We start from the raw sequence: 15,309 nt of genomic DNA, 5'->3' as shown, positions 1-15,309 counted from the left end.
GAAAAAAATACGGAATTTTTTTTAAAAAATCTGGAAAATTTGACATTATTTTTTTCAGAATTTTTTTCAAATTTTTTCCAGAATTTTCTAATGTTGAAAATTTGACATTCTAAAGGTGCAAGGAAACGAAAAAAGTATACACAAAAACACCAACGAGAATACAACTTGGCCACAAATTTGGTACATATTTCTTCTTTAGGGAAATGAATGTTGTCCATGAATTTTTGTCAAAAATTTTTTCGTTTTTTTAATCATTTTTATTAATATTTTTATTTTTCAAGAATTTATTTCATTTTTTTGTAATATTTTTTCGTTTTTTAAATTTTTTTTATTTTTTCATTTTTCCAGAATTTATTTCATTTTTTTGTAATATTTTTTCGTTTTTTAAATTTTTTTTATTTTTTCATTTTTCCAGAATTTATTTCATTTTTTTGTAATATTTTTTCATTATTTTTTTCGTTTTTTAAAAAATCTGGAAAATTTGACATTATTTTTTTCGAATTTTTTCATTATTTTTTAATTTTTTATTATTCTTTTTTTCATTTATTTAATTTAAAAATTGATTTTCTGGATTTTTTTTCATTTATTTAATTTAAAATCTGGAAAATTTTTATTTTTTTATTATTTTTCATTTTTCCAGAATTTTTTAATATTTTTTTATTATTTTTTTCATTTATTTTATTTAAAAATTGATTTTTTCGATTTTTTTATTGACTTTTCAGCAAACCAAAAGAGAAACAAAACATAGGGGGCCAAAATATCCATTTTTTTTCTTAGGGGGCCAAAATCGCAACTATTTGAAACATAGGGGGCCAAAAGTGCATTTAAGCCTAATCAATTTTAGCTTTTTTTTTAAAAAAAAAATTTGTTATTTTATATGCAAAAACAATTTAAATATTTTCACCATGTCTATGGCAGATTTTATATGTTTTTAACAAAATTAATCTTTTTGCCGAATTTAGCCGTAATTAAAGTTAGAATTACAAAAATGGCATTGGACGTTGATCTACATTCTGTGGTTACATTACACTGAAGTAACTTTGAATCGCAATGACCAAACAATAACGATGACAACAACAGCGATGTCTCCAACATTGCTGTGTTCCTTCCATTCACCTTTGGCCTCAAAATCATCACTCTATCATCTCCAATGGCACATACCAAAACCTTTCAGCTCCATCAATTCACTCTCTTCTGCAAAACCACTCATTTTTTCCAATTCCAGAAGAACCCACTTGTGCTCAGCAGGTCGACGCAAATCCACAGAGTTAGCCACATCCGAGAAAGAGGGAGATGAGAATCTAAGGAGAGTTCTCCAAATTGGGTTGTGGGGTGCTGAGGTTGTATATATTTTGTGGCTCTTCTTGCTTCCTTATGCTCCTGTAGGTCCTCTTTCTTTTTTTGTTCTGTTTCATACTTTCATGTTGCTATTGTTATTTTTAGTTAGTGTTGAAATTGGTTGTGCTTTCTTGAATTAATTATATAGCTCATGTGGTTTCTTGTGTCTTGATATGTTGAAAATTCATATGCAAATGAACCAAAAGGACAAAAATGAAATGAAAAAAGATAAAGGACTAAACTGTTACATGAAATTAAGTTTAGGGGCTAAAACTGTAATTTTGCCAAAAAAATGTTTGGTCTGGCTTCTCCATTTAAGGAGAAGAGGAGGGAAAAAATGTCGGGTCAAACGCACCGTTATACTGCTTCAGAAAAACCATGACATAGTACCCTCTCTCTTCAACTCACTTCGGCGCCTTTTAACTAAAGATAAAAGTGTGAGGGTTCAACTTGACAATAACTCAAAAAGTGGTGCATACTTGAGGTCGAACATTGTTGCTAGAGGGAATGCCTCGGACATGCACGAGTGCTGACATACTCTTTAGGTCATAACCTAGACCATCGCTACTGTTGGGATATGCCAAAAAAGTACATTGCTTGAGAATTGAGGCTGATGATAGTTTATAAACACTCACTCTGCTCACCCCACTAAGGCACCTTTTAGTTAATGAAGAAATTGCAATGACTCGCATAAAACTCAACGTGGAAAATACCTCTTAAAAACATTACTACGTACGGACTGGAGGTTGGAACCGTTTCCATGAACTATGAGGTTAGAGTAATGCCTCTGATGCATTTGTGATAATGGTCTAGATAGCTGCTGAATCAATAGCAACACTGTCACGATCAATAATATGAAAAGGAGAAACCTAAGATCTCAGCAGGGGGATAGCAAGCACACCTAAACATCCTAAAAAAGGAGTAATAAGGTTTCTGATTTAATAAAGTATTTAGAGGAATGAAATTGTTGTAAGAGATAAAGGGTAATCTGTTAATGAGATAAATGGCTGTTTCGAAAGCTTGCATGCTCCTGAAACTGGGGTGGAAGATAAACTTGTGACAGTATAGAGAGGTTAACTTCAACCATATGATAATTGTTGCATTCAGCCATACCATTATGTAATTGGCCAGGGAACAAATTAATCTATGAGCAATGCCTTGATGAACTTGATGTTTTGAAAAAGGTTGAAATTCACCCCCGATAAATTTGCATAGCTTTGATTTTGATATATGATTTTTTTCTTGAATTTTGACAGGGAGATCCATTATGGGCTATCAGTTCAGAGACAGTCAACTCTCTTGTGGGTCTTTCTCTTAATTTCTTTTTCATCTTGCCATTCGTGAATCTTGGTATGTTGTCCTATTTCTCTTTACACCTAATCAATAATGTTTAAGTTGATTTCATTTGTTTCCAGCACAGAGCATTCAACTGTCAGCTAGGAATAACTGACATGCTCGTGATTTAACCTTTTCTTCCATTATTTTCATATTTGTCAATAGACTGTTTTTTTTTACCATGTTTCTATTTTTTATCCTCTTTCTTTTGGCAAAAATACCGAGAGCGGAATCGTATTTTAGAAATGTACCTCCGGTTTGTTTGATAGGATTCTTTTTCTTTGATTTCGTTAAGTGTTATGATAGAAGAGTAGGATAAAGGGGAACCTGTAAAGGTACGATTAAAGCAATTATACTGATTTGTAGTTCTGGAGACTCAATTTAGTAAACAGAGGGACATAGTATACCTGAATTACCCAAATAAAAGACTGAACTTGGTCCTTAATTGCTTGAGAAATTGGCTCTCAACCTTGTGAATTTATAATAATACGTGTACAATTTGAATTCATAGATGATTTGAATACCTTAATTTCTTGAGAAAGCAGACACAGAAAAAATTAAAAAAGAAGAAATGGAATTTAGATAGAGGGAATAAGAATAGTCTATACAAACAGAAATAAGGTAAGAAAAGTTTCCACACTCTTCGTTACATGTGTGCATATATATCAGACAAATGAGCGCACGCTGGTAAGAATCAGTGCTTGATATTCTACCTCTACATTGATCTAGGGACCATGTTCTGCGTCTTGCTCTCTATCATTTGGTCATCCAGCTAAATCCCTATTTGTATATGTGATAACCCAATTGATATAATCCTTTAACGTACTTATCAAACTTGTTATGATTTTTTTGAGAATTATGAGGAATATATACACTGTTCTGGTTTTTGAAGAAAATTTTTGCTTTGCAATTCAATGATTTCTGTTTTGACGGTTTTGGCAGAGTAGTTGGCATTCGTCTGATTGATGCCCCAGTTCTTCATCCTGTAAGTGTCACTGTACAAGTAACATATGATTTGGTACAACATACACTCCATTTGATGAAACAATTTCCCTGATGTTGGACAATTTTTCTTGCTTCAGATGTCAGAAGGACTATTCAACTTTGTGATTGGATGGACATTCATGTTTGCCCCTTTACTGTTCACAGATCGTAAGAGAGATAGATACAAGGGGTCTCTTGACGTACTATGGGGACTGCAAATGTTCCTCACAAATAGTATGTTTCGTATAACTCTTTTGATTGACTAGTCTTTTGATTACCTACATAGAAGAGTATATTTCTAGCATCAAAAAGGTCTATCGTCTATTAGTGCTTTAATCTCAGCTTACTTTTCCTTTATATTTTCTGTGTTGCCAAACAGCGATGCTATAGTATAACGGAATTTTAACGAATTGCTATTGTTCTGCAATACACAATTTAATGCAAAGTATTGTCAAATAGAAGCTATAGCCTATAGCAGTTCTATAGCATTGTATCCTCTGAAGCATTGGTACGCGTACAGTGCTTGTAGTACTCCTTTTCTTCATAATCCTATTTCAAATGAAATCTGTTGTTTTCTCATATATTAATATAATAAATATAATACTATTTACGTATTTAAGTTTCTTTGTTGTTGTAACTTAACAAAATTTCAATTTTTTAAACTTTTATAGTAATGTTTTGTTGTGAATTGAACAATTTGTCTCTCATGTTACATTATAGAATTTTTTTTTTTTTTTTTGAAAGAATGTTACATTATAGAATAAAACTCTAACTTTTCTAAAAATACCATATCTCGTGCCCGGTATTGTACCTGCATCATAGATTGTAGTATAGCGGAATTTGAGTAAAAGCTATTTTCTGTGATTCTCAATTGACAACATGATATATTTAATATTTATGATGCAATGTAATTATATCACATGTCATAACTTCCCTTTGTGATGACAGCATTTTTGATCCCATACATGGCTATCCGAATGAATAATGCCGACGATGACAATGCTCCAATCAAAAATTCAAAATTGGGTTCTGTTATGACAAACGGTGCTCCTCTTGTTGGACTTATTGGTGGGGGCATATGTCTTATATCTCTATTGTGGGCTCTTTTTGGTCGAATGGATGCAAATTTTGGTGGCATAGTAGACAGATGGGAGTACTTGGTTGGTTATCTTGGTTCAGAAAGGCTGGCTTACGCCTTCATATGGGATATATGTCTTTATACGATTTTTCAGCCTTGGTTGATTGGTGACAACCTACAGAATGTTCAGCAAAATAAGGTTGCAGTAGTGAAGTATCTTAGATATGTGCCGGTTGTTGGCTTAATGGCTTATCTTCTTTGCTTGGAGCCTAAAGAGGTATAACTTTGGGGTCAATTGATTACTTTACTTTGTAGTAATAACTGATCTCTCTGAACATATTTGAGAAACCAAACAGTTTCGTGTATCGATTTCTCGGTAGGGATAGTCGTGTTAAAGATTCGTCAAGAATCCCCGGATGAGGGATTTGTTTGGATAATTCATTTATTTTGTCTTAAATATTTGTCATTTATTATCTTAATAATAACTAAAAGATTTACCAGATTAAATGTATCATTCAAAGAGAAAGATTGTAGTTAAGTGCGTAGAGAATGTTGCTTAAAGCAACACAACCATGTTGTTTCTGCTGCCTTGAAGAACTCTGTTTTTATAAGTATGAAAGATGGCACTTAAGTCAAATACTAGTAAAACATCATGGTAGTCTTTACCAACATACGAGGATCATGTTTACTCAATGGACATTGTTTATTATTCAGTTCAAGTCAATCAAAGATTTCTGTCTATTGACACTCAAGTACTCATGAAACATTATGTTCTCTAAGCAGAATCACATCTTTACAAAAATGCTGTGACCTACCTACAATCCAAGTACTCTGGAACTGTAGAAGACAAGCCAAATGTAACACCCTTGTCCTGGATTTGCTGGTATTTAGGCCTTATTTGCGTCTGTGAATAGTGTGGCTGAGAGTTTCATTGTTTAGATAGAGTTTTAGATGCTTAAACTTTGGTCTAGAGATGCTTTCTCCTGACCTAATTGATTAGGTTATTAGTCCTAATCAGAAGTGAATGGGAAAAACATGTACAACCCATACCAAAACAACTGCTCCATCTAAAGAAATGAGCTGAAGAAACAGACAAAGTACACGCTAAAAACAACTTCCACACCATACCAGTTTATCTAACCTCTAGGACATATGGGATAGCTTCATATTTTAATCCTTTAGAAAACCTAGCCTAAAAATGAGTATGATTGTTCAATAAACCCCTCAAATTGCTCACAATTTCAGAAGAATAATCATTCAGAGGCTACAACCTGATTGGGTTTTACACACAAAAATGATCATCGGTAGTTACAACCTGGCCAATTGAGCAATTTAACAGGCTTATTGAACAAACTTCATAAATGATTTCAAAACAGTGGAAGTTCGTTCTCGTTTATAATCCTTGTCTTCCGCTATTTGGTGATTATTCCTTTCAAAATTAAGTAATCGGAGCAGCAGCAATGCACCTTCCTCTACTATTGTGATTCCAATTTTTTTTGGTGGGGCGCATCATACCAATGTAATAGTGCAACGCATAGACGACACACAAGAAGAAGAAGACATGTAGTAAGCTATTATAGTGAATTTAGATTAAGGATTAAGCTACTTACTAAATTATTTTATTGATGATTAATTGTTTAGCTGGAAATGTTTAATCAATTACACGTTTTTTTGTTTTGTTTTGCTGTTGAATCAATTACATGTTTGTTAGTTGTTTATGTTATATCTACAAGTTTTTTTTTGTTTTGCCGTTGAATCAGTACATATTTGTTAATTGTTTATGTTAATTTTAATTGATTAAATGCAACGCAGTATATGACTATGTTAATTAAATGACGAAAACGTAGCAATCTTAAATTCAGGTGACCGAATGTGTTTCACACTACTATGGAATCAAACCAAACATATTACATGCCAACTATAAGGCATGGATATGGACACAAATAGCAGACATGACACAGACACGCCGACACTCCTAATAATTTGAAAAAATCACATAATTCAATGGTTATGTATCCGTATCGTGTCGCTGTCAGATACAACACGTGTCCGACACTGGAACACACCTAATCTGAGTGTCTATGCTTTATAGCATACCAATAATAATATGTCATAACAGTTGAATTTTCTAGATCAAACAGAACTAGCAGTACATGAAGTCAAGGAGTAAACATTCATTCATGAAATTTCCAGAACACATTGTGAAATTGCGATATTATGGAAGTAATTAGTAAATTACTAGGAAGTATTGAAGCTGTGCAGATATGTAGTTGAAAAAAGAGTCATGTCTATTTTGCAAATTTACCTAATTGTTGTTGGTGAAGGAGTAAAATTGATGTTCATTTATGCTATGAACTTTGACAGAAAACACAAGAAGTAATTGGAACCCTAAACTTTCAATATAGCAGCTTGAATGTGCATTAATATACAAAATATCTCAACGGTTAAAAATATGTGCCACTAACCTATCTTCTAAGGAAAATTAGATCAGTAGCTACCAGTTATAAGGTTTCTTCTCAGTATAAGAGATTATAACAGATTATTAATGACTGAGTTTCTATTACAAAGTTAACATAAACAGCCAATTAATATGGAGGAAACATAGGAAATGCACCATAGCCTAGATCTTGATGATTATATTAATAATGCAAGTCCACCCCTACTCCCTTGGGCGTGCTAACCATAACGAACTAAGTGCTCGTAGTCTTGAAATGTAATCATTTCTGACAAGGAGAGCCCTTGCAGTCTGACGTGTCGTCAAAATTCTTTGCAGCTGTTGCAGAGTTTCTTGCTTCAAGAGGTCAGCCTAAAAACAAGCATGACAACAATACTTATAAACTTTTGAAAACGATAAAACCATGTATTTGAACTACTTGGCGGAGAAGGGAAGGGCATACTGGAGTAGGAATACGGTTAAACAAAAAATTCACATGAAGACGGTAACTTAGGGTTTGAACATCATATGTCTATTTTTCACATTCATCAAGGTTTAAGAGATTACGAGATAATAAAATTTAGATCCCTTAGCATAGAAAGATTAACTGCATATCTATTTTACCTTGTGAAGGAAATCCTCCAGGAGTGCAAGCTTGTTCATTGCAAATGCCATCTGGCCCATGTAATCAGATACATTTCCGGAACCTGTACCGGATACTGAGGGTGTGGAGGAAAGTATCTCTAAAAGAGATTGTTTCAATACTTCCATGCCGTGAGATAAAGCATCCTCAGCCTGCTGAGTAGACTGCTGAAGACTACAAATTCCCATCAACTGATTTTCAGTTAACGGCTCGAGGTGGTTCTTTACTATCTGAATTATAAACGAAACAAATATGAGAATCAACAAATTAAGAATAATTAATTATATGGTTCTACGCAAGTGATCAAGTTACTTGCAAATGAAGTACTGTTGAATTGACTATGAGGTGACAGCTCATCAATAAGAGCTTGACTTTATAACACAAGGGAAAAGGTCCAAAATTTCTCGAAACAGTTGTAAAATAATCGTTAATGTCAATTTAATTAATAATAATTTCCTCATTCTCCAATTAAAAAACGCACTATAAATTGTTCAGTCACCTTGAGAATTTCAGATGAACGGAATGCACCATGCCAAATAAAAAATCTTTCTACTGGTGTCTTCCATAACCCATAGAGCATGTGAAATACATCAGTCTTTGCCCCTATGCTCTTTAATCTAAATAACTCATTATGATGTGCCATAACACCATCGACAAGCAGATGCAATTCATTATCTCCCATTTGAGAATTTAACGCCGATCTTAGATCATTGAGCATACGTTGATGCTCGTCAACCCAATGGGCGTATTCCACGTCAAATGCTAGAGCACCTGAATGATCAATAAACATTATCACAACACGGTGGGCGTAATACAAGAATCATTTAGATGTACATTGATGTATATGTAAAAAATATATGCATCATGCTTTATTCACCCACAATTCATTACCGTTTCCAACAGAAGAATGACCTTGATCTCCAGGATTTGCAATACACATGCCCTGCATTAAAATTCACAACCATGAGGAAAAAAAAAATTGTACATAAACATCAACTGGAAATAGAAATCAACAACTTGATGCACCTGTTGACGTACTCGTTGAAGCTCTTGCTCTAATTGCATAAGCTTGACTCGACTGCTCTCGAGCTGTTGTACATATGCCTATTAAAACCAACATCCATATATATCATTAAAGCTTAACTATCCTTTGAATTCAGTAACCCCTTGGTCTACAACAAAAATATAGATACATATGCAAAAGGTAATCCCATATTTCCATCGAGACCATTTACCTTCTTCCGTAACCGGCTCTTCCTTGCCGCCTCGCGATTCTGAGCAAGTCTGCGAAGGGTCTAGAAAAAAGAGCATCCAAATCAGGAACTAGATCAAAAATGTTAATACATGTTATAGCAAAGAAATAATCAAGAACAAAAACCTTGTGATCTTCAGCTCTGAACTTGGTCTGATTATTAGAGTGACCGTTTCCTCTATTGGACTAACATAAAGTTAAAAAACCGCTATCAGATGTCAGCAAAACAGACACAACTCATCTAAAAGAAACATCTTCACAAAATATCAAAAAGATACTCGTGTATACACGAGTATTTAAAAATGAGGCAAATTTCTAACACAACAAAAGCATGAATAAAACAAAACTAAAATGTAAATTGAGTTATTGTATTGTTTGTATCGGTAATGTAATCTGTTAAAAGCAAAACATGTATGAGAAATGGAGAGGTAACTCCAGGGGCGCAGGGGCGCGGATCTGGACATAAAATATCAGTGGGACTAAATTTTTTTGTTCATAACTAAATAATACTAAATATATTAAAAATAGTTGTAACAATCAAAATTACAAAAAAAAAAAAAAAAAAAAAAAAACTATTATCCATTTGTTTAAACTAAAATTCATCATTACTAACTCCCTCAAAAAAAAATATATATATCGTTGCTAACTGTTCTAAGAGCAAATTTTTCTATAAATGTTACAAGACAGACATTTAATCATTGAATCACCTTTTTTTTAAGGAAGTCACCCATTTTCTTACTTATTGACTCTTGACATATTTTATAGCTGAGAAAACATGTGTGCAGTTGCCACCGTCAAAATCTGAACTAACTTCAAAGGTTTGTACACCACATCAAAGATCAAAGATAGTGTACTTGTTTGTTTCCGCAAGCTTTGCACAATGAAAGTTGATATTTCTTAGTGTCTTGACTATTCAATTTTTATTTTTAAGCCTTGACATTAAGCGTGCCTGTGACCTCGGGATAAATTTCAAATTATAAATTGACTACTATTTTGGGTGTTTAAATTAGAAAGGGGGATAAAGGGAAAACGTGAGTGTTTGGACTGGACCGGCTGTTTAGATCAATTTTTTTATAAAAAAATAAATAAAAAAAAACACTGGGCTGGGCTGGTGTGGCTATTGCCACACCCTGTCTCAAACAAGTCCGCCCCTGGGTAACTCACTTGGTGTTTATCATCGGTATCGATATCAATATCAGTGGAAGTATCATCAGTCTGTTGGCTATTATTATCAGCCACGCCAGAATCAGCCCAATTCTCAACATGACAATTTCCCAAAGGCAAGGAAGCTATTCCCTTGTTGTACATCAGCTGCTGCTGCTGCTGCTGCAGCCCTGCATCCGAACACCCTGCACCATTTGAAGCAATCTCTGCAGACCCAACATTCTATGAAAACACAAATAAAGCTTAATCAGACGCAAAACATAAGGATACACTATTACTCGCTAGGGTGACTAAAAATTGCGAAACCCAGTTTATTAAGTCTTTTTTTTTAATAAAATTAGGGAAGGATAAATTATTATTATTATTAATTAATAAAGTGGTATTGTATGATCATTTTACAACTATCTCCGAGAGGGATTTGAACATCGCTCCTTCAGCTTACAAGGCCAAGCTCTAATAACCGAGCTAACACCTCATGAAAATTACAGGGCAACCCGGTACACTAAAGCTCCTGCATACGCAGGGTCCAGGAAAGGGTCCCATCATTTAGTGTATTGTAAGCAGCTTACCCTATTTTTACACAAGTGGCTGTTTTTACACCTCATGAAAATTACAGAATCAAGATAAATTCTTCCTAGTGTTACACTAATAATCATTTTACAACCGTCTCAGAGGGAATTTGAATTTTGAACACTATACTTTGAGGTTACAATGTTAAACTCGTTTCACCGAGGTAGCACCTAAAGTGTAAGAGTTAATGATTCTAAAGGACAATTTGTGGACAATCCTTTCTCAGAAATTTAATTATGTTACATTTTTTCAAAGGGACTAAAATAAAATTATGTTAAGAACTAAAAAGCTAAGAGAGAAAAGAGGATGATGAACCATGTTAATTGTTGTCCCATACTGCATGTTACTACCACCAATAACAACATTGTTCGACTTTACACTACTAAACATGCAACCTGCAAAAAAAAAAAACAGTTTAAATTAGAAATAAATAAAATTATACTATATAGTTTTTCTATACAAACACATGTAAAAGAAGAGAAAGTTACTTGAAGTTAAATCAACAGCATCTTGTTGTGGAAAGAAAGGAGATGAATTATGAAAGTCTCCAATATCAGAAAAACGCATTGTGTTTCTGTTTATGTCTTCTCCTCTGTTTGTTTCATCAAAAACCAAAACAGCATGAACCATTTTTATCACAAGAGAATGCAAAAACAAAAACACAAGACAAACATACCTAAGCAAGAAGGGTTGGTGGCAATAGAGTTGAGAGTTTGATTGAGCTGTTTTGAAGCTTTGCATAACTATTGTATTGATAATGTGTGTTAAGAATGTTTTCTATACTAAAACATAACACACATAACGTAGAGAGAGAGAGAGGTTCTTGTTTCTGTCTTTACCAAAGAAACAGAAGCAGCAGCATAACCAAGAGAGAAGAATCAGAAGATTTATGAGAAGTGAAGGAAAATCTTAATGTATCTTTAAGAAGAGGATTGCGTATTGATTTGTATTAGTACTTTTCTTTTTTTAATAATATATTTTGAACCTAGATTTTTTTGTAACAGTTGCTAATACAAGGAATCAAGGATATATACGCCTAGGAAAAAGTGAGAAATATACCGGGAATAAAATAAGAATAAGAAGTGAAGTGATAGAATGATGTGATAATAATTGTTTAAAAATGACATGAATGAAAATATATACTACTACCTCCGTCCCGGTATAATTGACCTACTTTGGTTTTTCACACAGATTAAGAAAAGGGTATAAATAAAGGGGAAAGTGGAATATATTGTATTGGGAATGATAAAAGTAGTATTATTTAGTATTATATTGTATTGGAAATGATGAAAGTTGTATTGAAAATTGAAATGAGTCAGTTATTTTGGGACACTTTTTTTTTAGAAAATGGGTCAACTATTCCGGGACGGAGGGAGTACTATTAAACTTAACTTTTTAACAGGGTAATAATTATTTTGGTATGTGAATATGTAACGAGTAGTAACAATAGTTTTTCAATCAATCAAAATTTTAAAATAATCATTGATTATACATTTTGGTAGTCAAAATAATTCTTGATATTACAATGTTTTATTAATATTGTCATATCAGTCCTTCAATATACTTCTTTATTATTATTTCAATTTATATATGAAGAGTTATTATGAGTATTGGTAGATTATTTTAACATCATAAATTATTTTGACTAACAGGGTGCACAATCAAATATTATTTTAAAATTTTGATACATTAAATAATTATTGCGATTACTCATTACACTTCCCAAAATCAAAGTGATTATTACCCTTTTAATATTGTAATAAGCAAAGACATCCAAATATTCATTTATACCTTGAGATATAAAGAAAGAGTAGTGTGATAAGAGGTAGTCTTTGGGGCAGACCATTTAAACACACATATAAAAATGTGTTTTTTATTTAAATATGTTAATTATGTGATAAAAGAAAAGAGATGGAAGGAAAATATAGTATTAAATGAGTGTATGAAAAGTAGAAGTGTCTAAATATAATCATCTAACTTCTTTTAAAAAAAATTATCTAATAATAAGACTTGTACTATTCATTTTCTATTTTTGTCAACCATAATTTTGATTCTAAATTATAGATTATACTAACTAGTGACTTTGGAGTATTTATTAAGGAAGCTAAAAAGCTAGGTTTTGTATTAAAAAGAATACTTTTTACATTTTTAATAGGTTGATTATATAAGTTTTTTTTGACAAATGGTTGATTATATAAGTTGTAGGATACTTCTTAACAAATGTTTATGGTCCTCTCAAAAAATAAAAAATAAATATCCCATGAATACTTGTCAGCATTTTCATTTGTTAAAGTCTGAAATTTCAATATCTATTTTTTAAATTAAGCAATTCTAGTTAATTTGTCAAGGTATCATTTAACTTTTAGAGATTGTACTAACAAGTATCATAAGAGTGTCTTCAATAGAAGTATCTAAGTTTGATAAACCATTCTTTATTTTTATTTTTATCTTATGGGAGGAACCATGGTGTGACAATGTGGGTAGTAGAAAAATGATCAAAATAGCTTAAATAAATAATTGTCTCGTCAAATTAAAAGTTGAGTGCAAATAAAAAAAAACATTAAAAAGTGAGTTTCATAAAAGTTACTTAATTTTTCAATTATTTAAGCAAAATATGTTTGAATTGGATAAATTTTAGGTTTGAGGGAGTCAATTAATAGTGGTTTTTAAACTAAATTTAAACTTCTTATGATTGTAAATGATATATGACCATTAGTTAAATAAAATTAAAAATAGTAATTTTGGATTAAAAGAGACCATTTTTTTTAATACAATTCCTCAACACGATTTTTTTAACTTCTGTTTTATAAGCTCTTGTTAACATTTTTTTAATTTATAACTGTTCTGGATCAGTTAGAGTGTCAATCCCCTGAAGATATGTGGACTCAAAACCCTCGAAACAAGACACTGTGACTCGAGTGAGCACGCTAGTTCCGGTGCATACCATCGCACTGAAGCACGCCCCTGCGCTTCCTGCACTATACATGTGGCCTCAAACGGCTTCCTGATGAGGCGCCACATTTCACAGAAGTCGTTAGCGCCTCCTTCTCCTATATAAGGTTGTCTCCGCGTCATCCTAAGTTATAATTCATTTCCCACACTTTTTTACACATTAAACCTCATTTTCTACACTGACTTGAGTGTTGGAGTGCTAACGTGCCTCCAAACACCTTTTACTCCACCATAAATACTACATCGCCACCGTACCGGAACACCTCACGCCACTGATGCTTTCATTCGTTATTTACAAGACACATCAATAACAATGATCGATATCCATATCAGCACCATCCGTGCAAAATATGTTTGAATTGCGTAAGTCCGACTAACACACCTATTCACATAAGACGTCGGATTTTTTGTGTGTTCAAATAACATATTTACAATAATATATTAGAGGTAATGGGATTGGGAGGTGTTAAAATATAAGCATAATAATAACCATTATTGCTATCTGACTCGGGATTTTATTTTCCCAACATCATACAGATACAGTCACACACTGTTCAATAACCATCTCAATCTCTTCCCCAGAAGACGTCTCCTTCATCTTCTTTTTTCTGTTTTCTCCTCTTTATTCATATTCCTACTCCTAAACCCTAACCTACCTACACCATTTTGCTTTTATTTTCCATTTTCCATGTAATCAAAAGCATAAAGGTGCTGAATTTCCACTCAACAAAGTCGCATAACAATTTTGATATGTTATTTTATTAATTAAAAAAAAAAACTATCTAAAAAGAACCCATTCAGATTCATTGCTTCGTATCACTTGGTTTGATAAAACGGCCACATTCGAAAAACAAAAACATATACTTTGCTAAGCAAACACGTGAATTTCATTTACTTGATGATAAATTTTTGGGTTAAGACCCTTTTAGTCCCTGCAATATTGAGCAAATTCCGGTTTTAGCCCCTGTAAAAAAAAAAGTTTAGATTCTGTCCCTGTCATTTGAGATTCTTCCACTTTTGGTCCCTCACTTGAACCAGTCAGCAGAATCTGCTGACGTGGCAGGGTGACTGTGTAAATTTTTTTATTTTTTATTTTTTTATTGGGGTACACGTGGCATTTTCGATTTTTTTTTTAAAAAAATTAAAAAAAATTAAAAAAATCTGGAAAAATGAAAAAAAAATCCGAAAATTAATAAAAAAATTCTGGAAAAATGAAAAAATTGAAAAAAAATATTAAAAAAATCTGGAAAAATGGAAAATAATAAAAAAATCTGAAAATTAATAAAAAAATTCAGGAAAATTGAAAAATTAATAAAAATGAAAAAAATCTAGAAAAATAAATTTAAAAATTTTAAAACGAAAAAAATCTTAAAAAATAAAACAAAATCTAGAAAATTTATAAAAAAATCTTAAAAATTTATAAAAATCTTAAAAAATAAGGAAAAATAAAAAAATTCTGGAAAAATTTAAAAAATCTAGTAAAATTTCGATACAGATTTTTCAGAATTTCGATACATATTTTTCAGAAATTTCAGATTTTTGATACATATTTTTCGAGA

At 32.2% G+C, this 15,309-nt stretch overlaps 2 protein-coding genes across 3 annotated transcripts; one reads left to right on the top strand and one right to left on the bottom strand.

Moving 5' to 3' along the window:
- Positions 1-1,049: 1,049 nt before the first annotated feature.
- Positions 1,050-5,192, top strand: LOC146922304 (uncharacterized). Its single transcript, XM_085715307.1, has 5 exons — positions 1,050-1,382; positions 2,595-2,688; positions 3,621-3,658; positions 3,756-3,891; positions 4,606-5,192. Exons 1-5 carry the CDS (start codon positions 1,068-1,070, stop codon positions 5,016-5,018), a joined length of 996 nt encoding a protein of 331 aa, XP_085571433.1. The 5' UTR covers positions 1,050-1,067; the 3' UTR covers positions 5,019-5,192.
- A 1,920-nt stretch (positions 5,193-7,112) lies between these two features.
- On the bottom strand, positions 7,113-11,719 carry LOC146922303 (transcription factor TGA2.3-like). Of its 2 annotated transcripts, none has more exons than XM_085715305.1 (11): positions 11,475-11,719; positions 11,287-11,390; positions 11,114-11,193; positions 10,229-10,450; positions 9,191-9,250; positions 9,048-9,107; positions 8,839-8,916; positions 8,704-8,755; positions 8,312-8,583; positions 7,794-8,042; positions 7,113-7,541 (listed from the first exon to the last, which is right to left on the bottom strand). In XM_085715305.1, the coding sequence occupies exons 1-11, from the start codon at positions 11,537-11,539 to the stop codon at positions 7,395-7,397; spliced, it is 1,389 nt and encodes a 462-aa protein (XP_085571431.1). In that variant the 5' UTR covers positions 11,540-11,719; the 3' UTR covers positions 7,113-7,394. The 2 variants fall into 2 exon arrangements, with proteins under 2 accessions (XP_085571431.1, XP_085571432.1); XM_085715306.1 differs by having other exon boundaries at positions 8,851-8,916.
- Between the last annotated feature and the right edge of the window lie 3,590 nt (positions 11,720-15,309).

Source organism: Medicago sativa, chromosome 5, assembly GCF_051527215.1.
Source record: "Medicago sativa cultivar Bolivia chromosome 5, Bolivia_mono, whole genome shotgun sequence".
NCBI lineage: Eukaryota > Viridiplantae > Streptophyta > Magnoliopsida > Fabales > Fabaceae > Medicago > Medicago sativa.
This window is presented reverse-complemented; position numbering and strand designations above follow the sequence as displayed.

What these genes read in the sequence shown, in the direction of transcription:
- LOC146922304 (XM_085715307.1), top strand. Translation starts at nt 1,068, where the DNA reads ATGACAACAACAGCGATGTCTCCAACATTGCTGTGTTCCTTCCATTCA. An exon ending in CTTGCCATTCGTGAATCTTG is followed by an intron (nt 2,689 to 3,620) that starts GTATGTTGTCCT and finishes TTGGCAGAGTAG; the next exon opens with TTGGCATTCGTCTGATTGAT. An exon ending in GCAAATGTTCCTCACAAATA is followed by an intron (nt 3,892 to 4,605) that starts GTATGTTTCGTA and finishes TTGTGATGACAG; the next exon opens with CATTTTTGATCCCATACATG.
- LOC146922303 (XM_085715305.1), bottom strand. Translation starts at nt 11,539, where the DNA reads ATGCAAAGCTTCAAAACAGCTCAATCAAACTCTCAACTCTATTGCCAC. An exon ending in CACCAACCCTTCTTGCTTAG is followed by an intron (nt 11,391 to 11,474) that starts GTATGTTTGTCT and finishes TGAAACAAACAG; the next exon opens with AGGAGAAGACATAAACAGAA. An exon ending in TGGAGGATTTCCTTCACAAG is followed by an intron (nt 7,542 to 7,793) that starts GTAAAATAGATA and finishes GCTTGTTTTTAG; the next exon opens with GCTGACCTCTTGAAGCAAGA.